At 37.6% G+C, this 25445-nt stretch overlaps 1 protein-coding gene across 1 annotated transcript in view; it reads right to left on the reverse strand.

Annotated features, from left to right (window-relative positions):
* Nucleotides 1-25445, reverse strand: part of PARD3B (par-3 family cell polarity regulator beta) — a 1000837-nt gene that overhangs the window by 445197 nt on the left and 530195 nt on the right. The window contains exons 5-9 of the mRNA XM_029934009.1: nt 20569-20657; nt 12079-12165; nt 6534-6659; nt 3732-4090; nt 1275-1414 (exon numbers count right to left, since the gene is read on the reverse strand). Of these exons, the coding sequence (XP_029789869.1) occupies nt 1275-1414; nt 3732-4090; nt 6534-6659; nt 12079-12165; nt 20569-20657 (801 nt within the window). The remainder of the gene's footprint in view (nt 1-1274; nt 1415-3731; nt 4091-6533; nt 6660-12078; nt 12166-20568; nt 20658-25445) is intronic.

Raw genomic sequence — 25445 nt, forward strand, 5'->3', positions numbered from 1 at the left:
GCTAGCTTCCCCTCCCCAGCATTGCAGAGGCAAGTCTGGGCGCTTCTTTTGATATGCATTTGACTCTGTTTACCTGGTAACCCATCTGGGTCAGTTCTCTGCCCCAAAATTCTATATAAGAGGAATTATTTTCTTAATAAAGGAAGGAGAAGAAGAATATAGAAGCTAGAGGCTTGATCGGAAACCGTGTGCTGTCTTCACTCTCTGCGTCTCCCTTCTCCTGCCCTATTTTCTCTCCCTCCTTCAGGAAAGGACCCGCGACAGAGGCGCGCTCAAAGCCAGACGAGCACGCGCCTGGACCTGGCGAGCTAGCGCACCGCGGCACCCGCAGGTGCCCCCCAGCCTGGGGTGGAAGCGGACGGGCGGATGAGCAGCCCCGGGCCCCGGGTTAAGACACTCAGTAATTAATAGTTTCACCGAGGGTATTACATTTTTAGGAAGACATATCAAAGCGACAGAGAGAATGACTCCTTAAGTGGGAAAGAAGTAGATTTCAGACATTTAACTGGCACCATTTTCTGCTAATGCTTAAAAAGCAAACAATGGGCCGCAATCACATAGCAAATTTCTTTGGAAGTAAAAGTCTTCTGTTACAAATACCGTTCTCCATCTTTGAAAATTATAGTCTCCAGGTTATCATCGATTATTGGAAGTTATAATTTGGAGCTATATTAGTTATTTGGTCCATCTTTTTCATAATCTAGAACTATATAAAAATTTATAGTCTTGCTTCTATGCCAGGAGAAAGTTAAATAAAACCAGTCTCAATGAGGATGATTTCTTGAAAGGTAAGTTAACAATATGTATTTCGTGAAGAAGATGATGCTATCAAACAAAGACCCATGGGGGGAAGTCTCGTGCTTTGGGGTGTTTCAAACCCCTCTTTGTAGGTATAGATCAACGTGAGACAGGCCGGCCTATTCCTGTGGGAAGTTTAAAGAAACTATTACCAGAGTTTGACTATAACTCTGAAATGTCTTAGCCTTAATTGCATTTATGCTAAATTCCTGGATGATCCAAATTCCCAGAGACCCTAAGAGGTAGATATAAGAAGCAGAAAATAGGGAAAAGTTTTCAGTGTTACTTGTCCTTATATCACTCACGCTATGGCGGGGGGCGGGGGAGGGCTTACAGTCAGCTTGTTTTTATATAATTAAAGTCCTTCTCTTGTCTGCAAGTGAGAATTTTCAATTTTTATATTCAAAGTATGAATATTAATATATTTGTTTAAACATCCAGGATATTTTATTGAAGATATTAATTCCAATACTTACCTCCAAAATTCTGTCCCCTGATTGCAGGCGGCCATCTTTTATTGCTGCTCCCTTTGGTAAAATGTTTTTTACAAAAATGGGACCAGGCCCATGTACGGAGGAGTCTCTGGTAACAACAGTGAAACCCAGTCCTTCGGGGCCTAGTGTGTAAGACCAGGAAAATGCACGATCACCTTAAGTAGAAACCTTACAGTGAAATCTACCTAATTTAGACTAATGTAAGTAAGTAAATATTTACGTTCCAGCAAATATTTTAAATACACTTCAGTTGTTCTGGCTGCAAACACGGACTATAGTTTCTGACAGGCCATGACGGTTTCAAAGTGAATTTAGGGCCCAATGCGGATGTGTAACACGTTCGTTTATTGAGGCACCAGAAGAGACACCACATGTTATCCAGGAAACCCAGGAGACTGATTTCTCAGTAAACTATGAGAAGCCAAAGGGCATCTGACATGAGCTTTGTCAGGCACTCACTCAGCTAGACTCCCTGCAGCTCCCTGCACCTGGGTCTCAGTTCCTTGGATGCTGTGTCCCATTGTCCCCTCCCTCACTCTTGCACATCCACTCTCTCTCGTCCAGTATGTGGTTTTCACTTTATCTAAAGGTATGTTCAAATATCTCTACACTAAACAATGCTTCTTCTTCAGCCTTCCATCACCAATGACCTACCCATGAGTACATCCACGAATTTTTCCTATTCTGATTTCTCTACCTTTTCTCTACTTTGACATTTCTCCCCAATTGTGTTCTTGAAATTAATGCCCTGCTCTTTGGTTTTCAGACCTTTATTTTCTGATTATTTTCCTACCTCTCTGATCACATTATGTTTGTCACTCTCCCTCACCCACGGTTTTCCCACATGAACATACATGTTCCCCAGGCTTTTACCTGGTACAATTTGTTCTCTAGATTCTCTGCCTTGGCCAGCTCCTGGCTCCAAGTACCATCTTCCTATATGACACCTAAGTCTCTTTGGCCCTAATTTCTCTGGTGTCAGCTTCCTACATATGACCATGCACATACTTCCACCAGCATTCCAAACTTCACTATGATCTCCCTTCTCTAATTCAGATCCTAGGTTTCACACATACCCATCTACTAAAAATTCTAATTTCTAGTAATGGCATCACCATTGAATAAGCCATTTGCAATTCTCTTTCTCTCTCTCTCTTTCCCCCCACTCCTACATCCAGCCACCAGACAAGGCATGCATATTATATTTAGACAGATGCAGTGTATCTTTTATTGAAATTTCACTGCTTGATCTCTTCTTTGGTGTATCATTCTGCTGTCAGATTAATCTTCCTAAAGTACAGTTGTGATGTCATATGCTTTATTTTTGCATTTAATACTTTCTGATGGAGTCTTAAGGTTATGTTTTGTGTCTGATTTATCTGTCCTCAAAGCATTCGATCCCATGTGTTATACATAGCTGGATAATTTGTACCAAAAAAAAAGAACCCTGATGAATTTATATAAAAAGTCTAATTGCTAGGCACACTGGAGAATTTGTACTTCCTAGTCAATACAGTATTTTCTCAGGACAGAATTCTTAACGGGGGGGGGAACAAAACGTTGACCGAGGATCTCTCAAAATAACCACTGTATCCTAATTAAGGGTATATGTTACTTTCTCTTGATATATGTTAATGAGTGTTTTAAAACTACCCTGTGATCATTAAATTCTGTATATTAATTCAGAAAAAATTTGAGATTTTGGTTTCTTTTGAATTGCATCTTGAAAATCACATCAGATTGCAGAAGGCTGCAGTGGGGGAAGGGATCATCAGGAGGTTACGAAACAAAAGCACAGAAGCGGATGAACGCTTATGTGTGTATGTATGTATAATACCGCATAAATATGCATGTATATGCATGCCCTAGTCTCATTGATCTGGGCTTGAAATGCATAGAAAAGTTGGTAAAGATGAAGGTAGGGTTATTAAATTAAGTATGTTTTGAAAAATTGCAGTGTTGAATTAGTGAAATTTCAATTATATAATTATATATAATAATTATCAATTATAATGATCACATACTTGCTCTTTGGGAACTAAATGTTTAGCTGGTATAAAACTACCGTAGAAAACCAGAAACCATAAAAGCACCTTTTGGACTTGACCTACAAGGTGCTACAAAAATCACTCCTCTTGCTGAAAAAAGGGTTCCACTGAATTTCAGGGCTTCTTTAGTGTTATGTTTTTCTCGAGTTTGCAGTGGTTCTTTCCATCTCCCAACATGTCTTTATATATTTTTTTTGTTCAAATACTCTATACTCTCCAGAAGGAAAGAATAAGAAAGTAGTACAATTTCAAAAAATTTAAGTACCCTACTTAAATCTATTCTTTGATACAATTAAATGGGGAATTAACAAAATTAGCCTTAATGCATTTCTCTTAACCAGTTTTACATGTTACAATAATAGAATGCTATTAAGCATAATTTAATAATTACCTTTCTTGAGGTCAATCTTAATTTTCTTTGCATTTTTCTTGCTGCCAAACCCCATGAGAGGGGAGAGTGAGGGAGAAGATGGCTTTCTACCCAGTCTTGGGACTCGGGGGCTCTTGCTTTGTTGCAGGGAAGTCAATGCATCTTCTTCAGGACTCCCTGTCCCCGTGAGATTCACGGTTTTTATTCCTGATATTCCATGCACAGGAGGCGGCAGCTTTGTTCTCAAAACGCCATCGTTGTTACCAAAGATGTTAAGCGGTCCGATGACTGATTTTTCATACTGTTCACGGTTTTGAGGTGGAAGCACATGGAGGAGGACACTTGGGGATTTCATGGCCTGGCGGAAGACGTCTTGAGCCCTTCAAAGACAGGGAGTAACTATATGACGACACCATGTTCTAGTCCGGTCCCAATGCATCCCAAACCACAGCAACAGGAGAGCACAGGAGCACAAGCACAGGAGAAGCGGTCACTATTACTTCCAGGATGGCTGCAAACTAACTACTACTTCCCACTATGACTTGACTACGAGGTGCCCAGACCCCGGGCTGGCTACACTTGCATCAGTAACATGCACACTTCTCTCATTTAATCTTTTTAACAACTTCCTTGATCTTCTCATTTCCTCTTACATAAGTATAATTCACTCTTATTTTGCAAAATGAGGATATTGAGACAGAGATGAAATAACTCGTCCAATGACTTACAGCTTTTCAATATTTCCAAATCTGAAAGTCCACCAGAGGTGATTACTAGGGTAGGTATAAAAGCAAATTTTAATTTTAGATGAAAAAAGTATTTTATATTACTGATTAGATTATCAATTCCTTTCCTTTTAGGGCTTTGTTCTAAAGTACACGTCCTCAATAAAATGGGTTGCATTCCAGAATTTCAGTCTGGCACAAACATTTCTTACTGGAGATATTTATTGTGCTGGCTGTGCCCAACGTCATAGCGAATTGTCAATCCAGCACATACCCTTGCTGTTATTCTCTTATAGAGTACCTGGAGTTTTTACTTTTTTGTCTTAGCGCAGGGTGTTTTACCTCAGATTTCCTACTACCTTTCCTCTCCATCCTTCTGTCTCCTCGTGCCTCCTGACTAGCTTTCCCAGCCTGTCTTGTAGCATAAAAAGGGTTACAAGAAAGCTGGGAGCCCGAAATTTTTTTCTTCTCCTCTTTTTCGAAACTCAAGTGATGGGGAAACCCCAGAAACTATCTGGTGACCATGATGCAATTTAAAGAGAGCAGCCACTTAGTAAGGATGACAAAGTGGAAAGATGGAATATGCCTTGTTTGCTGATGCTTGCGGAACTGCCACACTACCTCTGGCCAGCCCCCTCTGCCCTTCCTTGTCTTTAAAAAAAAATAAAATAATAATCTTGTTTAAGCTATCTTTCTTTTAGGTCTCTGTCATTAACAGCCATACTAAATCATAATTAATCATAATTCTAACTGCCATTTGAGAGCCCCCCCTACACCAACCTCCACTTCAACTTACTTCTCCATGTTGGTGGGGGAGGGGAGAAGAGCTCACAGGAGCAGCCCAACTCCTCTGGTTAGTTCCTTGACTGGGAGTCAGTTTCTACTGCACACTACTTTCATACTGAATTTTTATGAGCCTCAGTTTCCACCTTGCATACCTATCAAGTCCTTGTAAAAAGTACAATGGCATTATTATTTTAAAAAACAGACTCTTCAGTCTTTCTTTTTTCGAGAATAAGATTTGTTTGTTTATTTATTTGTTTGAGAGAGGGTGCGAGTAAGTGAGGGGCAGAGAGAGAAGGAAAGAGAGAGACTCTCAAAGGGGAAGAAACAGAGATGGAGAGGAGAGGAGGGGAGGGGAGGAGAATCCCATGATAACAGAGGGGAGGGGAGGAGAGGAGAGAAGAGAGAATCCCATGATAACAGCATGGAGCCCAAAGTGGGCGGAGCCCGAACTCACCTGAAATGAGATCATGACCTGAGCTGAAGTCAGATGCTTAACTGACTGAGCCACGCAGGTGCCCTCAAAGTCTTAATTTCTTTCCATACTTAGGCAACCAGTGCTCAAAAGCCCTCTTACCCATAATCACTTACACCACCTCCCCACAACCTCCGTACCATCAAACATACAAATATTGACAGAGAATGGTACAGAGAGTATATACTAGAAGTTGCTTTGGTCAGAAACAAGGGAAGCTGGTGATCATTACTAAGGAGTATTAATTAGTATTTATTCCCTTGTTCTGGAAACTCACCACGATGCCAACATACATTAAAAAAAATAGGCATCAGCGCTGCAAACTCTAATTCTTGGCTATAAAATCTTATTCCCGTATCATTTTCACATGCAGAAAAATGATTTCTTAGGGGAGAATATTTTAATTTTTTTCCATTTGTTTCTATTACTGAGTCCTCACTGACATCTCTCACATTTAGGTTTAAGGAAGACTGCAGACACAAAGCTGGTTAATTAATAAGCTGAACTAATAGTCTGTGAAAAGAGTCATTAAATACCAGTTTAACTGACCCATATCCCAAGCAAAATAAACCCATCTATCGATGATCCAGACAACCGGGCCGGAAGGCTTGCTGTATTCTGTAGTTTATTATTCCTACTGCCAACAGGGACAGGCACAGACTACCTTCGAGGATGGTCGCATTTCTGATGCATTTGAAAATGGACGTCCTGGGGACATTCAATGGGGACTGACCAGAATTTCTACCTACAACCTACAATTGTGACCACCAAGAGCTCAGTGATGGTCATAAGTTTTCCAGGGATCAATATAGTAAATAAAACAATGACAAAAATGCTTACTGAGCAAAGGTTTTGTCTACGAGGTCCACGTTGTTGATTTTTACAACACATTCATTTTCATGAAATAGGCCCTCCCGCTTGGACCTGCTATTTTCTTCAATGCCACGGATGAAGAGTCCTAGAATCCTAAATGCAAAATTGAGGTTGAAATAGAATTACTGAGTAATAATGTGCTAATTATTTCTTCACTTGAAACTATTCAGAAGTATTGATTTCTTTTTATGAAAGAAATTACGCTTTATATTCAGGCAACTGTTTGTCACTTAAATCCTTAGTTAACACTAAAACCAAAACCAAACAAAATCCACTGAGAGAAAAAGCTCTTCAAGACAGATACACTTCAACACTGGCCGAGAGCACACTGGGCCACCACTCCATTGCCATGCTTGCGGTGTTCGTAGAAAAGGCCCCCACAGCTCAGTGTAATTGAGGACACGGAGGCTTCTGGTTTGGTGAAGGCTGACTGTTAATAAGTATGCTAGTGCCAAAACAACCCGGAGCCTAATCACTGGAGAGGATTAGGCATTTGCCACACTGTTGTGCAGTCTTACTACCAGTTCCAGTAATTTGCATTTTAAAACTAAAGCAAACAGTTAAGCACAGATCATCCTGTTCAGTTTAAAAGGTGGTTCAGTCCCATTTGTTAACGGCCCTGACTCTAGAAAATGTGGAGTGTTTCCTATGGTCAGGACAGAGGAATAGAAGACACGGCTATAGGACCAGGACAATTAATCAGCATGAGCTTGGCATACAGTAGAAATTAAAAACAAAAACCAAAAACCTACAGACATCCCTAAGCCCAGTCTTCATAGGAGGATGTGGGGGGAGAGTGGGATGTAAACTGGATCGGAAGAATGAGTAGGATTTGGGAGGGGAGAGAAGAATGCACACGGTGGCAGGATAAAGCCTGTGTGTTTATATGGGGACCCAACGCAGGATGGGGAGCCCACAGTGGCACAGAGGAACCTCGGACACTAGTTGATGGACTCAATCTAATGAGGCTGGTGCAGTATAGCCACCAGTCATTGCTTCTGAGGGAGACTGTGACATGATGGGGTGGGGCTCTGGGAAGACGCGTGAAATTTCAGCCAGTGCTGCGAGTCAGAGAGGACAGCTGGAGGCTAATGGAGCTTTGTGGCTGTGGCTCAGAATCAGGAGGGAAGCGGCTGAACAAAAGGAAAGGAGAAAAAAACTATAGCAATAAAGAATTATATTGTGTGTGTGTGTGTGTGTGTGTGTGTGAGAGAGAGAGAGAGAGAGAGAGAGAGAGAGTGAGTCAGTCTCACATTTTGGTAGTATCAAAACTCAAAACACAAGAAATCAAACTTGTGTATATTTTAGCTATTTCTCATGTGACATAGCTTCCTCCTGGGGCATGTCAGGGGTTTGTGTCCCCAGAATAAGACAGACAGATATGTCCTTCCAAGAGGAATCTGCTGGGCATGGAGAAACAGACATCTCCTTGTCCCTCATCCTCTTGTCTTTCTGCTTTGTCTTTTTGTGGTGGGGGGATATACTGGCCTTGTATGTCGTCACACAGCCCTTTTGTATTAAATCTCAGATCTGAACAAAATAGGAGGACATTTTATACGTGGATAACAGGGTCATCTATGCAGAAAGGGCAGACTCTAATGAAAGTGGAGGAGAAAACCATCTTCCTGTTTGGAGCAGCCGCACAGTGAGGCCTCTGCCCCCTGAGCCCCGGTTCATTTAATGAGCTCCTGTCAACCGAAGATGGCAATCGGGTGGCACGTGTGGTGGGACTTAGTTCTCTACTCCAATGAGTGGAGGAGAGAAAGCCACGCCACCTATAGTAGGGAAGAGTCAGGGTCATGGGCACAAGTGTACAGGGGGTGTTATACACGCTGCAATCCTAGTTCTCTGTTAGTAAATTCACCATATTCTGTGTGCAAGAGAAAAGGGCCATAGCTACTATTTGATAAAGGATCTGAGATTTGAATTAATATTTTAAAGATACTAATCCTATCTTAATCTCATGACATAAAATTAAAAATTGACCTATTCGACATGCAAAAGAAAAAGAAGAAGAAAATGAAAGAGAACACAATAGTGTTTCTTTCCTAAATTAAACAACTCTCTAAGAGTTCACATTTTGGATTTTTGTTATGGTGGATTCATAATAACATGATCCATTAGGAGGCTCACATGTGGTTATAAACTAGTTTATGTAAGCGATATTTTTTTTAACAAGCATTCAAGTCTTCCTTTAATTTAATTCAGTACATCATCAGTCATGTAATGTTACTCCCTAGGATTTAATTTCACATTTTGGGAGATGAATTAATTCTTTCAGGCCACTGGGTTGCAATTTAGCTGGCATATTATCGCTGGAGTATGCCGTGTGAACCTCGCTGATCTAAATAACCTAACTTTCCATGAAAAATTTATTGACAGAATAAGCTCAACTGTAAAACCCATGTGTCAGAGGTAATTTTGGTAAAATGTAAAACTGACTGATTTTATTAGTTTGGTTCCTGGCAGCAAACCACTCCTGCTTTCTCTATTCCACAGACGGGATGGACACCCTCCGGTTCGATTTCATCCAGACCAGCACAAGGAGGCTCAGAAAAGAACCTCCCACTAGCCTCTTTGCTCCAAGGTTGTGGGCTGTGGTGGTGTGTCCTCTGAGAACAAGGCTCTCCGGGACTTAAAGATAAATGCCGCTGAGGAATTAACAGGCTGGGAGGAACCAGTTAATTTGCATTAATGAGCAGTGATAAAGGAGGCGGAAATCCACTGCCCTACAGAACAAGAGGGGTGCCAATTGCTTCTTTTTCTCCTAAAAATCATTGAGAAACTAAGCCACCCACACTCCTTGACCCCTTCTGCTTTTCTCGCTATGTCACAGGCCTTGGCCACTCCACGAGCTTCGCATTTTTATCTTACCGTGTCTTCTCCTTACATTATGTGTCATTCCTCACCCATCTCTTCCTTCTTCTGTCATATTTAGCTGTCTTTACAAGGAAACTAAGGTACACTATGCTATCTTTATTGACAAACAATTAGATTTCATGCTTTTAATTCTAAAAGAAAACTACATTAATTTTTTTCTTAGGTCAATGAAATGAGACTGCTTTAATTTGCAAGAACTCAGTTTTGTGTATATTTGTTTGCTTCTTACTCTGCAAGCGGAGGGGTCACCATAAGTGGTATTCGACACCCTGTGCTGTGGGACCTAATGAATCCATTGAGTACAGGCGCCCATGTACTGCACTCAGGGTTTCCCATTCAACAAGAGGTATGGCAGCATTTTTCTAAAAGAAGAAAGAACTATATATATACATATGAAGAAATTGGAGGCAGAGTCAATTACAGTAGTCTTTGTAAATAATTAAATGTAAATCCTAATTTAAAATAATGACACAAGCCAATAAAAGGAAGGAAATTAAGAACTAAGTATACCACTATGACCTTAACTCACCCCCCCCACCCCTGTCCCCGTGCTCACACACTGAAACCATATGGCATTATGAAGTCAGACACTTGTCTGACATGCTCTATACTCAGTTGCATCTAAACACATGGGTTGAGTTAAGTGTGCTGTTTCAGCTTGTACTCATTACTTCTTAACTTTTATTGGCTCATGTCTCCACTTCCATATTATTTTTTATGATTTTTAATTAAATTTCCTTTCTATAATACTAATGGATAGAAAAAAAATTATACAACTATTTCACCAAGTTACTAACAGTTGACCATGAACTTATAAAAGTTCATTTGTGAATCAGGATTTTTTGTTTTAGTCATAATATTCATTAAACCGATAATTTTCACATTCATATGTTGTATGGTTTACAAAGAGTTTTCATATTTTTAATGCCATTTAATCCCCATAACCTTGATGGGAAGTAGGTATTCACAAGAGGCAACGTTAGAGGACTTGCTCAAAGTTATGAAAGAGAGAACACTGAGATTCAAATCCAACTGTTCTGAATCCAAGTGTAACAACTTCAAGGCCTATACGAGAAATCTGAACCAGGAAGGAGAAGGGAAGAAATCAACACATTTTAGTGTGTTTCTCTCATTTGATGTAAGAGAAGGTGATTTCTGGTCTGTAGGGTCAACTTGTTTTCTGAACTATTGAAAATGAAGTATGGTGACTGTCACATTGTACATTTTTTCATGTTTTGGAAATTGGGATGATCTCGTGTTCTATTCCGGCTTTATTAAGCTAAAGGGCCTGGTAATTTAACCGCTCTGGTATTTCACAAAGCTCTGTCAGTACACTTCTGCCCAAAGCCATTAGAATTTCTCCCGACAACTGGATAAATACTCTTCCTGTCTATCAAAAACAACCTCAGCTTGTCCTGTGCCATAACCCATAACATTTATAAACACGCTTATTAACACATACAGGAAATGAAACAATAAGAGCCACTAGCTCTTCACTTCATTTCTTTTTAGAGAACATTAATTCCAGCAAGAGCTTGGCATCAGATGTTATTTGCAAAAAAAGGTGATGACTTTGCAATTACAGGTAGCAGATGGCTACCTGCTGAAAACGATGCCAACCAAAATATCATGACTAAATCTGCTCTCCCGCTCTGTGGCAGACTGAACTGAATAAATATTCAGAATCACTAAATTAATACTATATAACCTTTGGGAAAATTTTTGCTCTAGAAAGAGCAATGGAGTGTAGTGGTGTGGATCTGGATTTTGTGTGACTCTGGGGAAAAAAAAAATCAATGGACTTTTCTGGACTTTGCCCTCCTAAGCTAAAATAAGACACTCTGCCCTTTAAGTGATGCATTTAATATAATAAAAATTAATTGAACAATGACATACTATCCAATACTAGTTTTATAAAGTTGCTAAAAGAATACTAATATTAACTCTCAGGGTAATACAAGTTTTATACTCAGTTAGGTGGACATGAATTTCAAGAAATGGTGACAGTTAAATTCTCCTTTGCCACTGTGGACTTAACAATATAATTTCAAAAGGGCGTGGTATGCTATTTTTAAATGATTACATTTTATTTTAGAAAAAAATTAGCACAATGGCATTTTACTACTATATTTAAAATCATGAAAACATATAGCCTCTGATAGAGCTACTTATCAAGCTAGAATGTTTATTATCCTAAGTTCGAATGTTTATTATCCTAAGTTCTATATATGCCTGAGCAGTATTGGAAAATATCAGTTTGGATTACTATACTCATTTTTGAATCATATTTAGGAATATAAAAAAAATCAGTGGCAATATTTGTCAAACAATATGTTAAAATCTTTTCCAAGCATGCTGTTTACTACATGTCACTGACAAGAACACTTGAAGAAAATACTTCATAATTAATTGTGAATGCAGAAATTGTGATAGATATTATTTCTTTTCCATCGTATCCTATAAGGAAATGACTTTTTTCTAACACTTAAATGGCCAACAGACGTATATATTGAGGCATCTATCTGAATAACAGAGATACACATTTAATCCTCTTCTGAAATGTGTCTGGGAAAATGAGCTGAAGTCAAGCTTTTCATTGGCATGAGCTTCTGATATAAAGAAGACATCTTACCTTCCACTCAGAGATGAAAAGAAAGGCACTACATGTATCCCCAAGGGGCCTCCTTCCCCAGAGATCTCCACTGTTCTTGTCATATCACTGGGACAGAAAAAAAACAAAAACAACAAAAAATGAGACTACAGATGAGACTCTAACTAAAAAAAAAAAATGAGGCATATTATAAAAAAACACAAAACTTAGGATTATGTCAACTGCTGTCAATTCAACAGCAAAGATGAAATCAAAGGCGTATATGATTCGCTGATATGTTCACAAAATCCAGGAAATAAAAATGTTTAAGACTATCTGATTTCTAATTTTTTTCTCCTAGAAGAGAAACAAATGGAAATAACGACCCATAAAAATAACTTCCTATGTACGTTAATCTGCATAAATCAACATATTTAAAAGGATGTACGTAAAAATGAAATTTCTCCCCATTGAGGCATACTTGAAATTACTCCACAGATGATAAAATACACGGGATTAAGCTTATCTATGCTTAAGCATAAAGTAGGCTCTCCTCCCCAGAACAGGAAAATTGAAATCAAATATTTATTTATCAGAAAAAGCACAGAATTACATTTTACAAGAGTGAAGTCACAGTTGATAGTACATATGGGCATGTTCGGAGCATTATAAATCAAAACTTAGACTTGCCTTTCAATAGGCATTGGTTGTATTCAATGGAATAATTCTAAATTTTCACCTGCTACTTTTTTTCAGAGGTAGAAAAAGAAGTTGTAAAGCCTGGAGAAAATGTATTATAGAAAGAAATAGAAAGCCTGACCCGCCTAACCTACTCCAGATTAAGGAGCGGATGAGCCAGAAACATTAATAGATAGTGTGTATGACTGAAATATATAAGACATTGGGAAACTTTGAGTAATAATGAGTGGAACTAACAAGTTTTTATGAAGATGAAAAGTAATAACCGTGAACAATTATCGGCTCCTTTAATCCCACAGACAGAAAATAAAATTGCCAGAGGAAAAATGATAAAGTTGAAGCAAACATCCCTGTTATGGAAATTGTAAGCAGGTCTCTATTGTTTTCCATTTACATGAAAATGACCTGAAACTGGATGTCAAATTAAGAGCTACAGCTGTTACAAATGCTTTTCTGTTCCAAATTGAAAACGGTGAAATTTTGGCCCCTTGCTAGAAAGCTGAGAACAGCATATGAAAGCAAAGTGCCTGATGAAATCCCTCTGCATGCAGTGCTCTCTGAATTATCAGCAATCTAAAATAAATACATTAAATATAGTCTCATCAGTGGACTAGGTTTATTTTTAATGTGTTTTTATTGCAAACTTATTATCATTAGGAACTGTAAAAGAGAGCATGTCAGCTTCTAGCATTTGTGGAATATGATGGAATTTCAAATCTGATAATAAATTTCAAATGAGATTTGCTCAGATATTGCAGATATATTTAAAACTTGCTCAGTCAAGCAGGTTATATCAGAGGCCTCGAGTAAAAGTTGGAAATAAAACAAATCTTAAAGTGATAATCATGGGAAAAATAGATTCATCTTGATACTTATGGTGTGAGAATACAGATATTATATGAATACACACACATATGAAATACTATATATAGGTATACATTATATGCCCTGAATAGAAAATATCTGGTGGGTAGAAAACGTTGTATAGCTTTTAATGGATAATAAAGCAACAATTTTTATATAATAACAGATTTATAGTGCATTAATAGGTATCTGAGGAAGAGTAAACCTAGAGTATTAACACTGGGTAAAAAGTCTGAAGACTTTTAAAAACAAAGACAAAAATCTTGTTTAATCATTAAAACTTTATAATCATTAAGCCTTTATAATGCATTTTAAAACTTTTGTACCTAGAGCATAACAAATCTCTCCTAATAAGTGTATTAAATATCCACATGCTGATAGATAGCACTTATACGTACTATACAGAGGCTTTTGGGGGATGTGTGTTTAGTATAGAGTTTCAGCTTAAAAAGTTTTAGGATGGCTTTATGAATTCTTTGTCTATTTTGCAAATATTTCTTTACCTAGCTCACAACCCTTCCTGTAAAACACAATAAATTTTATTTATTATACTGATACCAACTCTTTAGAAACTAACAATCCTCTATTTTTACACTCACTTAATAAAGTTACTCTTATAATTTGTTAAAGCCATCAATCTTGTTTCAAAACACTACAAGCTTTTTGGAAGATGCAGTTTAAAGTTTCATGTATACTTTATAAGAATCTCTTTTTCAATATCTCAGAATAAACGCTTGTGCTATCTATATACATGAGACACAATTATTTAGCAAGAAGGATATGTGATAAATGTTAAACAACTATCATAAATATATTATCCCAGAAAAAAAGCATAAAAGACTTTTGATTTTATAGACTGTAATATGTAGGAAGTTATAGAAAATTAAATATTGCTTAATATGTAAAGGATTATAAGTTTTATACATACCATGTTTCACCATGCTCCTCATAAAATGCTATCCATTATTCCACGATGGAAAGAAAAGCTTTTGAAAAAGGAAGTCTGATCAACGAGTCCATATATTTTTATTTATTTTAAAACTCTTGTGTTATATATACCTGACGGAGTTCTGCAGAAAGCTCTGTATATGCACTTTTCATGACAGATAAACACAGCAAGTAGGGTTGGACACAATTATTTGAGTTCTTATCTCATAAAGGGAGATTTTACTATGGCGTGGAAATATGCTATTAATGCTATTTGTTTAGGCAAAGTGCAGAGTAGGGTTCAGGGACCAGTGAGCAAAAAGTGTATACATTAATTTATGTTTTGGAGGCAGACTGAGAACGGGAAATCTAGAGAATGAGGTGGAGAGGATATTCTAGCAGTGGAAAGAAAAAGGGATGGGTGGCTTCTTGTGAAAAACAGACACAAAATAAAATGGGGGGTTATAGGGTAAATGCTTAAATTACACCAAGAAAAACTAAAAGTTTCACTCAAATCAAAACAGATAACTTTATACAACTTTCTAAAAAAAATTTTTTTTAACATTTATGTATCTTTGAGAGACAGATCATGAGCAGGAGAGGGGCAGAAAGAGAGGGTAGAAATCAGAATCAGAAGCAGGCTCCAGCCTGCACAGAGCCTGACATGGGGCTCGAACCCACAAACTATGAGATCATGTCCTGAGCCGAAGTCGGATGCTCAACTGACTGAGCCACCCAGGTGCCCCTACAACTTTCTAAAGATATACTACATCCAAAGCAGATAGTCACAGAACATTTGATCCAAAAGTATTAATCAAGCTAAATGTTCTAGATCCAACTACAGCACTGATTCAAGTAATTGCTGGGACCAGCTATTGCCTAAGATGTGAGGACAAAACTCTGGGTGAAGGTACAGAATCAGAGGTTAAAAGTGAGCTTGTCATGAGCAGCTACCCTTCAGGAACTCAGTGGCAAGTGTTCTATTTCGTTTCATCCAGAAGAAATACATGAAGCTTGAGGAAAGAATACAAGAACTGCAGACAGGTTCAATTCCTCACAAGGAAGCATTTTTAACATTGAGATTATTCAACTCAGTCACAGGCCACTCACTTAGGGTAAGGGAGAGACAGACCTGAGCATAGGTAGTGGAGGATATCTTGTTTTGGAGGAAAATCATGATTAACTTATGAAATGAGAAAGAAAGTGTATCTTAGTGGAGGCTTTGAGCCAGATGTCTGAGTAAATCATTTAAACTAAGACCAAAAGTATTAGTTTCCTCATTTGGACTCTAAGGGATTAAAGATAAATTCCTAATAGAATGGCTGGTTAAAAAAATAGAGAATATAACACAAAGGTTCAATAAGTATCAGCTATTAGGACGATTATTAGAACTCTTTGAGGGAATACATTCATGGGTTAAAAGAAAATTATCTCAAACTTTCCATCTTTTCTCAACCCATTTCTTCAGTGAGACTTTTATTTTTAAAATTTATTTTATTTTTGAGAGAGAGAGAGAGAGAGAGAGAGAACGTACTTGTGTACAAGCAGAGGAGGGCCAGAGAGAGAGAGAATCCCAAGAAGGTTCTGTATCCTCTGTGTGAAGCCTAATGCTTGATCCCATGAACTGTGAGATCATGACCTGCACTGAAATTAAGAATCAGACTTTTAACTCACTGAGCCACTCAGGTGCCCCCTCAGTGAGACTTTTAAAAATATCTTTAAGTACTATAGGATTGAGGAACATGTTTCCCTCATGATTAGACTGGTGCCATAGGCAAGATGATGGGAAATAAATGGGTAGAAGGTATTAGCTGATGTTCTTCTGGCGCTAAAGCACAGGTCAGCCACACGGAATGGTAGGACAGATGAAGGGAAGAGAGTGAGACCTCCCAGAAGAGTTTGTTGGTGGCACAGAAGTCTGCTTGATCATGATGTCATGTTGATGAAAATATACTGAGTAAATAACAAGAAATTTTGTTGTTGATGGTGGTGGGATTCATTTGATATACCTAAATTCAATGTATATGTTCATTGAGTAGTTCCAAATAGTATGTTCCGCAGGGAGAACACAGAGGCCAATGTCTGAGGAGTTCATAACCTAGGAGCAGGTTAAGACAGGTAATAAAGAATAATCCAAAGCAATGGAATCATAGTAGTAAAGTAGTATATTCTCAATGATTATAAGCTATTATGTGCTGCCTTAGGGCATGATAGCAGGTACTCCTAGCAAACGTATAAACTAAACATTTTATACATTTTATAGAGAAGTGAACTGATGTCTAGAAAGGTAAAGTCCAATGTTATAGCATTCATAAAAGGTAGAGTTGGGAATCAAATTGGAATTTATTGTGTTCTAGAGCAGGAGTTTTTAACTATATGCATGTGAGTTTCAAAATAGAGGCGCTTACTGATGAGGCTCAGAGGAAATTAATACAACATCAGGCAGAGGAGTGAGATCAGGAAAATCTTCCTGAAGGAGGTACATTTTAGATGGAACTACGAAGGGCAAATGTCTCTTCCATCAGAAAAAGTAGGTGAGGGGACGGAGAGGGCACGCAGATCAGAGACCACAGTCTACAATGAAATAGTGAACCAGACGGTTTGTGGACACACAGCCTGGCTGTGATATTAAAAGAAAAAGGCTAGTGAGCAAGGAGAAAGGGGGGAAAAGACAGGGGAGGTATTGAGGAGAGAAAGTTGAACCATCAGCTTGAGACCAAATTTCAGAGTGATAGGTCAAATTCCTCACTGAAAAAACATCACATTTCGTTTTGAAGAAAATGGAGTCAGTAAAGGACTGGCACTAAAAAGTGGTGTGATAAATGCTGTGGTTTAGAACTATTGATCTGGAGAGGATATGTGGGATCAATTAGAACAGAGAAAGACTAGATAGAGATTGGTCCTTGAGACAGGAATTGGCACATTATTGCAATAATCTGAGAGATAGAAGGGTTTGAATAGTAATTATGGGAATAAAGGATGAACACCTGGGGATAGGTTCAAGGGTTTGTTGTTGGTGTTGTAGCAGTTGTTATTGTTTTTGACACAGACTCTCCCAATAATTTGCCAAATGAATGGGTATCAGAGGCAAAAATAAAATGTGATGGTCATTTTAAGCCTGGAAAAGGAGATAAGTCTAGAGGAGACTAATTTGGAGATGTGTTACAGAACAGGTTGAGATAGGGAAGGAGGCAGAATTTAGGGATGAGGTGAAGGCCTAATTTCTTCTAATATTGCTTGCTAATAAAACACACACACACACACACACACACACACACACAAACACACACACACTACCCAAAAGAAACCTCTTGCTTCATCATCTTAAAATCAAGACAAATTGAGTAGTGCTTCATAAGAGATGTATATTGTATGACTATTTGGAGAACTTCTAACAGTTAAATTTCTTTAAATAAACGTGTTAATGATGGGTGAGCAGTTAATAGGTATGCTTATGATTTATGGAGCAACGAGTTCTAACCATTCACTGAACAAATACGCTGGAGGGTCCCCAATCTTGTGTAAGAGCATAATAGTTAAAATAAACTGTAGCGTGTGTGACAACCATAACGCAGTAGCAATTAATATTTATCCAGCCTTTCATTTAACACTGCGCTAAGTGCAACTGCCTGTGATAAATCTCATTTAATCTTCAAAATAATCTATGTGATCATGTTACCCATTTTCCATACTAAGATATTTTAAACAGGTTAAATAATTAGTCCAAAGTTACATAGGTAGTGTTCAAACTCAGGACTTAATGAAATCCAAAGGTCAGGAATGAAGAAATAGTTTGATGAATGCTGTGGTTTAAGAAATTTTATCTGGAGTGCTATAGGAGATCAATTAGAATAAAGAGGATTTGATATTCAAGAGAAGAGAGAGTAGGTTACTACAATAGTCTGAGAGGGAAAGACGGCTTGAGCAGTAACTCTTGGAAATAAAACACAGGAAACAGGTTCAAACCATTTCGAGATGGACTCTGGAAATAATTTACTGGCTTCTAGGTCACCTACACTGAAGTGAGGCCAAAGCCCTATCCTCGGTCCAAGCTCTGCAGGATATCATGTTCTCCTTGCTCCAGGAGAATGCTGACCATGTAACTCAGCTGAAAGTGACTTCCTAATGTCTCTTCATTTGTTTCTTCGTCATCCAATACCAGCTGGAACCTAGTCCTTTCCTAAAATTATAACCTCCAAGCTTTCAGCTACTAGCTGTGCATTCCATGCTCTTAAGATCCTTCTCATCCTCCCCTAAGAGCCTACAAGTGTCAGGACTTTGCACTTACTCTATTTTCTGAACTTGACCTAAACCTGATTTCAGCACATTTCTCCAAACTGGTGCTCACTACATTAAGTTTCTTAGCATGAAATAAAACACCAAAGAGTAAAGGAAGGTGTCCACAGCAGGTAACACTGGAGTCTAAGAACTTGGAGACACGAATGGTGGGTGTAGATTGGGTCTCTAAAAGTTATTTGATTGCTCTAAATTGCAATTTATTAGCTAGCCTACTAAATGTGATAAGACTCTTGCAAAAATACTTTTGATAATCAAATTATACATATATATTAATTTTTTTAATTCCTATACTTTATTTCTCTTAAATCTTTGTATCCAGAGAAAATTTAGCTAATTTGTTCCTGTAGGCATAAATCAAACAACTGTCCACTCAACAGCAACCATCCACCTAACATTTAGCCAAGATGTTAGCAAATTTTACAAAGAGCAAACATTGAAAAAAATGAAATTAGAGCAAATAGAAGAAGAGTATTATATTCAGTATACCTACCTCCAAAACAATCTTATCAAGCTTCTCAAAAGACAATGCTCAGGAGATTTGATATACCAAAACTTTAATATTGTGCATCTCATTAATCAAAGAAATATAATCTAAATAGAACAACTATGTGGTATGGCTATAAATAGTAAGCTTAAGGAAAGTCTGCACAGTAAATCGGTGTGGTAAAGGATGATCACATTTTTTTAAAAAGCTAATTCCATGTAAAATTCTTGGCAACTATTACTAACTGGACTTAATGATAAGAACATGTCAAGTAAATGAATAACTAAATGACCGTCAACCTCAGAAGCATCACCTCTGAGTGCTGAAGCCAACAATTCTATTAAACATGGAATTATTTTCCTGGTACAAAATGTGAAGCAACTTAGAAAAAATTAAAGTAAGAATGGTGGTGGTGGTGGTGATGGTGGTGGTGATGATGGTGGTGGTGGTGGTGATGATGGTAGTTGTGGTCATCATCCTCATCATAAGAGAGATGATGGTGATAGTGGTAACAGTAATAGTGGAAACCAACAGCAGCAAATATCCCCAGGGGTTACTCTGGCCCAGACACTGTTCAAAGTGTTTTACATATATTAAATCACATAATCTTCATGCCCACTCTCTGATGAAGGTTTCAATATTATTTCTGTTTTACAGACTGGAAACTAAAGCAAAGAGAGATGAGTAACTCGCCTAAGCTCATAGAATGGTAAGCAGCAAAACTAAGAGCTGAAGCCACGTAATAGTGAAGGCAGAACTAGAAATCAGTGCAAGACAAAGGAAGTATTGTTAAAGACAAGGGCAAAGGATTTCATGCAATGAGATACTTACATTAAAAACATGAAAGATCCTGGGTGATGGACTGGATGCATTTTATATACATTGAGTAAAATATTGCAAGAAGGTTACAACACAATGCCAAGCAATATTCAAGGAGCTAATGTCCAAGTAAAATGCTCAACCAGAATGAACTTTGAAAATTCACTTTAAACTGTTGTTCGAAGGGCACAAAAGCAATTAAGAAATCCAAGTTGCAGAAGAGTTGAAGGATTTGGAGGCTAATTCATATATGTTTGTCAGGAAGTTCTTATATTGTAAAAGGAAATAAAAGAATGACTAATTTTACAATTGGGAAGGTTTCACTCCACTATTCTACTTATCTTGATCTTCCTTATAAAATAAAAACAACTAAAAACTGTTAAAGAAATAAACATCAACCTGAAATAACTACAATACTCTTATTTACGTAAAGAGAGTACCTCGATGCATCCTTGGTTTTCGGCGATGTCAGTAGTTCTGTCTGCACACCATTCATAACTTCTCCATCTTCTAAGTTCTGTGCAGAATCCTGTAGTCAAACAAACCCATAAGCATGTGGATGCTATGCATACAGAACTGAAAATTTGAATAAAATGCCTCAATGTGAGGTAGCAAATGGTTTTCTTCTAGATATATACAGTATGCTCCAATTTCTTTGAAGACTGGAAACAGGTGTTAATCTTTTCAAGGCTTTCAAAGTTCTTTTCTCTCCCATTTGGTTTCTGAAATACTCAAATGGGCCATTTACACAAGGCGATATGTTAAGAGCTTGGGAACACATCATTCAGCTTCCTGCTACTCAACCATAAGCTTCTGGGGCTGTGTGTTTTAGATCAGCAAGGAAAAGGGGTACCAAAGGGAAGGTGTCACTGACAGGTGGTGATGTAGTAGCTTTAATGTACTGTACTTGCTTGCACCCCCTGCTGATACTAAAAATACAAAGGAAGCAAAATCCATGGAAAAGAAGTTGCCCGGCAAAGTCATTTCTGTCAAAAGTATAACAGGACTGCAGCAGGAAAAGAAATTTGGAATTCTTAATTTTGTCATAAGACTTTCACTCTAAGAATGACCTGCAGCAGAGAGAAACTAAAATTAACCATTTAATTTCTGAAATGGCAAACACTCTTCCACTACAGAAAGGCAAAAGGGTCAGAGAAGTCGAGTACTCCAAGACAGTGGCGAAGTTGGGTTGGATGTTACATAGGGAGAATGAATTCCAAAAAGCAAGTTGGTTTAGAATTTCATTTGTAAGGCATTAGATTTCTGTTAGGCTTCTGAACTGTACTTTAACAGAGTGATTCTGCAGATACACAACAAACCACATGGAGAAAGAAAGGTCATTATCAACAACCACACCTGTACACAGAGTTTTCATGGATCTGATAGCATCATTTCAACAACAACAGAAAGACAATTGATCAGTTCAGAGGTTGGACATAAAGGAATTGGGTTACTATCTTGAAGAAAACAAGATGTGAAGCCACAACTCAAGCAGTATGTCATTGTGAAGTGAGTAAAATGTATTTCACTTTTAGACTGAGTAGCAATATCTCACATAGAGTTGTGGGTCTTGTGAAGGACTTGGTCTACACTAGATTTGTTTTGTTTCTGTTTTTGTTTTTTTAATTTGTTTTCTCCTTTCCACGGGGATAAAGAAAGGGAAAAAAAATCTAAAGAATGAAAGAACACTTTTTACTTTAGGGCACCCAATCTAAAAGATGAACATCTTTGAAAGCTTTCAAACATTCATATTATTATGAAGGGCTTGATAGATGCTTACAGAGAAAAGAGATAGAGCTGGGCAGGTTAAAAAAAATACTTAGGTAGACAATTTAAAAAAATATTTGAACTTGCGACTACTGCACATGTCAGAACATTTGATGATGGCATTTGTTGAAATTGTATACTTTGTTACCTGGCCCTCTTACACAAGAGGAGGTGCCATGAAGGGTAAGAACAGATCTAGTCCTCTGCTAAGTACACAACACACAGAGCTCATTCAGGGAATGTTAACAGATGCATGAGTAGAATGGCATTGGATTAGTTTCCAAATGTTGTGTAATAACTAACCCCTAAATTAAATGGATTAAAAAATACCCTATTCTTTCTCATAGTTTCTGTGAATCAACTATTCCGAGTGGCTTCTTCGATGGGGGAGTTCTTGGGTAGAATCTCCCATGAGGTTGCAAAACCTCAACATGTCAACAGGGCTGCAGCCTCCATCACTGAGAGGCTTGACTGAGGGGTTAAGACCTACTAGTTTTTTCTTATAGAAGTTTTATTATGATATAATTCACATAACCCTTTTATTAAAGGTTATTTGATTTATTTAAAGGTTAGTTAAGGGTTGTTAAATTAACCCTTTTAAGAAGTACAATTCAGTCTATTTTAGCTTATCCACAGAATTTTGCAATCATCATCACTATCTAATTTTAGAACAATTTCTAAATCCCAAAGAGAAACCGTGCACCCATAAGCTATCACTTCTCATTCTACATACCCCCACTCTTGGAAATCACTAATTCTGTTCCTAATTTACCTATTAATTTCTGTCTCTAAGAATTTACCTATTATGAACATTTTATATAGACCGAATCATAAAATATCACTGAGCATGCGATTCTCAAAGTTTATTCATACATAACATGGGTCAGTATTTCACTGTATTTTATGGCCAAACACTATTCCATTGTGTGGATACACCACATTTTGCTTACCCACCCATCACTTGAGGGGCATTTGGGTTATTTCCACTTTTTGTGATCATAAACAATCTTGCTATGAACGTTTGAAATACTGTTCAATTGTGAAATAATGTTGCTAAGAACCACAAGGTCTTGTGTACCTAATGTGTTTTCATTTCTCTGATATATACCTAGGGTGGAATTGCCAGGGGGTAACTGTTAAACATTTTAAGGAACTGCTATACTATTTCCAAAGTGTTGCACAATTTTACATCCCTATCAGCAATATATGAGGGTTCCAATTTCTCTGAATCCACACCTTGTTGCATTTTTTTTCTTTCTTAAGTTTAAGCCATCATAGTACATGTGAAGTGGTTTTTATTTTGCATGTCCCCAGTGGCTAATGATTTGTGTTTCTCTATAAAGACCAATAATGTTGAGCATTTTCTCATGTGATTACCGGACATTTGTAATTCTTCTTTGAAGAAATATCTAAATATTTATCCTTTTATTACTGAACTTTGTGTTCTTTAAATATTCTGTATACAAATTCCTTAGCTATGTGATTTGCAAACATTTCTTCCCATTCTGTGGGAGACATTTCTTAAAATTTCTCAATGTGCCCTTTGAAGCGCAAGTTTTTAATTTTAATAAAGTTAATTTATCTTTATTTTTCTTTTGTTGTTAGTGCTTTTTGGTGTTGTATCAAAGAAACCTTGCCTAATATAAGGTCACAGAGATTTAATTCTATATAGTCTTCCAAGAGGTGTTTTTTTTTAATGTTTATTTATTTTTATGGAATGCCTGGGTGGCTCAGTCGGTTGAGCGTCCAACTTCAGCTCAGGTCATGATTTCATGGTTGATGGGTTTGTGCCCCACATCCGGCTCCGTCCTGACAGCTCAGAGCCTGAAGCCTATTTAGGATTCTGTCTTCCTCCCTCTCTTCCCCTCCCCAGCTCACACTCTGTCTCTATCTCTCTCTCAAAAAAATAAACATTTTAAAATGTTTTTATTTATTTTTGAGAGAGAGGGAAACCGAGAGGGAGTGAGCACACACGTGTGTAGGGAGAATAAGAGAGACAATCTTAACTAGGTCCACAGAGTCAGAGCAGGGTCCGGCGCAGGGCTCGATCTCATGAACTGTGAGATGAGGGGGGGGGGGTCCTGAGCTGAAATCAAGAGTCAGACACCTGACCAATGAGCTACCCAGGCTCCCCTCTTCTAAGATTTTTATTACGTTAGCTGTTTAGGCACATAACTATATTGAGTTAAGTTTTGTACATAGTGTGAGGTAGGGCTCCAACTTCATTCCTTGCATATTAGTTGTGACTGTACCATTTTTCAAAAGACTATTCTTTCCCCATTGAATTGTCCTAACATCCTTATCAAAACTCAACTGAGCAAAACTGTAGAGGGTTCATTTCTGTACTCTCCATCACATTCCATTGATCTATACATGTGTCACAGTCTTGATTGTTCAGTTTTGTACTAAGTTTTGAAATCAGGAAGTGAGAATCCTCCACATGTGTTCTTTTCCAACTTCGTTTTGGCTATTCTGAGTTCCTTGCATTTTCATACAAATTCTAGAATCAGAACATCAAGTTCTGCAAGAAAAAAAAGTTAGCTAGATTTTGGGAAGAATCACATTGAATCTGTAGATCAATTTAGGGAGTATTAGCAAATTGACAACATAAAGGCTTTTCATCCATGAATGGTTAACAATGGCTATTAATTAAAATAAATATTCTTTTTGGCTCTGTAATTCTTCATGTATATCTACAGAATGTCAAAGAAAAAATTGGGATATATGTTATAAAATTTTAACTATTTTTGCCTCTTTTTCTCTATTTCAAGTGAAATTTTCTTATTGACCCCTTGCTAAGGTAAGAAAATAACACTTTCTGGTTCAAATGAATATGCTACAAGTTAAAATAACTTTTTTTCTAGTTCTAGTTGGATGGTAAGTAAAGGTTCTCTTTATGTCAATAGCATACTTAATGCTCTGAGTATATGGAAATGTCAATTAGAAACTGAAAGCAATATTGGGCCATTGGGATGTGATAATCTGCTCAAGGGTAATTCTGAACCTACTGCAGTTTTATAGCAATCATGTCAATAACTACAGACTTAAGCACACACACACATACACGTTCACAGACGTATATGTCTAAGACAAGAGTTCTATTTTAAATGTAGCATCGAAAACTCTTTGCTTTTCCACAACTATCAAAAAAGGGCAGTTGCTATAGTTTATCATGTCAACTAACGGGCGGTGTCTGTCACTGCCAAAATCATTTCTATATATTGCAAAAACAGAATCCTTTGATATTCTCTAGAGTCGGGGCAGGTCGACAGAGGCTCAGGGCATCCTGAAAGGACATAAAGAAAATTCCGAACTGACTTCAACAACAGCGCTTCAAGACGTATAGACAATAGCAACTTATTTCTTGACAGGGTCCAAAGATCACTTTTTTCCAAAAATTGCAAAATACTTGACAAGCAATAATTTAAGAGCGCTTAGGCTTTTCCTTCACGGAATTGCATGGTGAAAAGTCACGAAATCACACATATCTAAAAATGAAATTTTTTCCCTCATAGCTTATTGAAATAACTTTGAGAAAAATCTGTAGAAT

This window comes from Suricata suricatta, chromosome 3 (assembly GCF_006229205.1).
Source record: "Suricata suricatta isolate VVHF042 chromosome 3, meerkat_22Aug2017_6uvM2_HiC, whole genome shotgun sequence".
NCBI lineage: Eukaryota > Metazoa > Chordata > Mammalia > Carnivora > Herpestidae > Suricata > Suricata suricatta.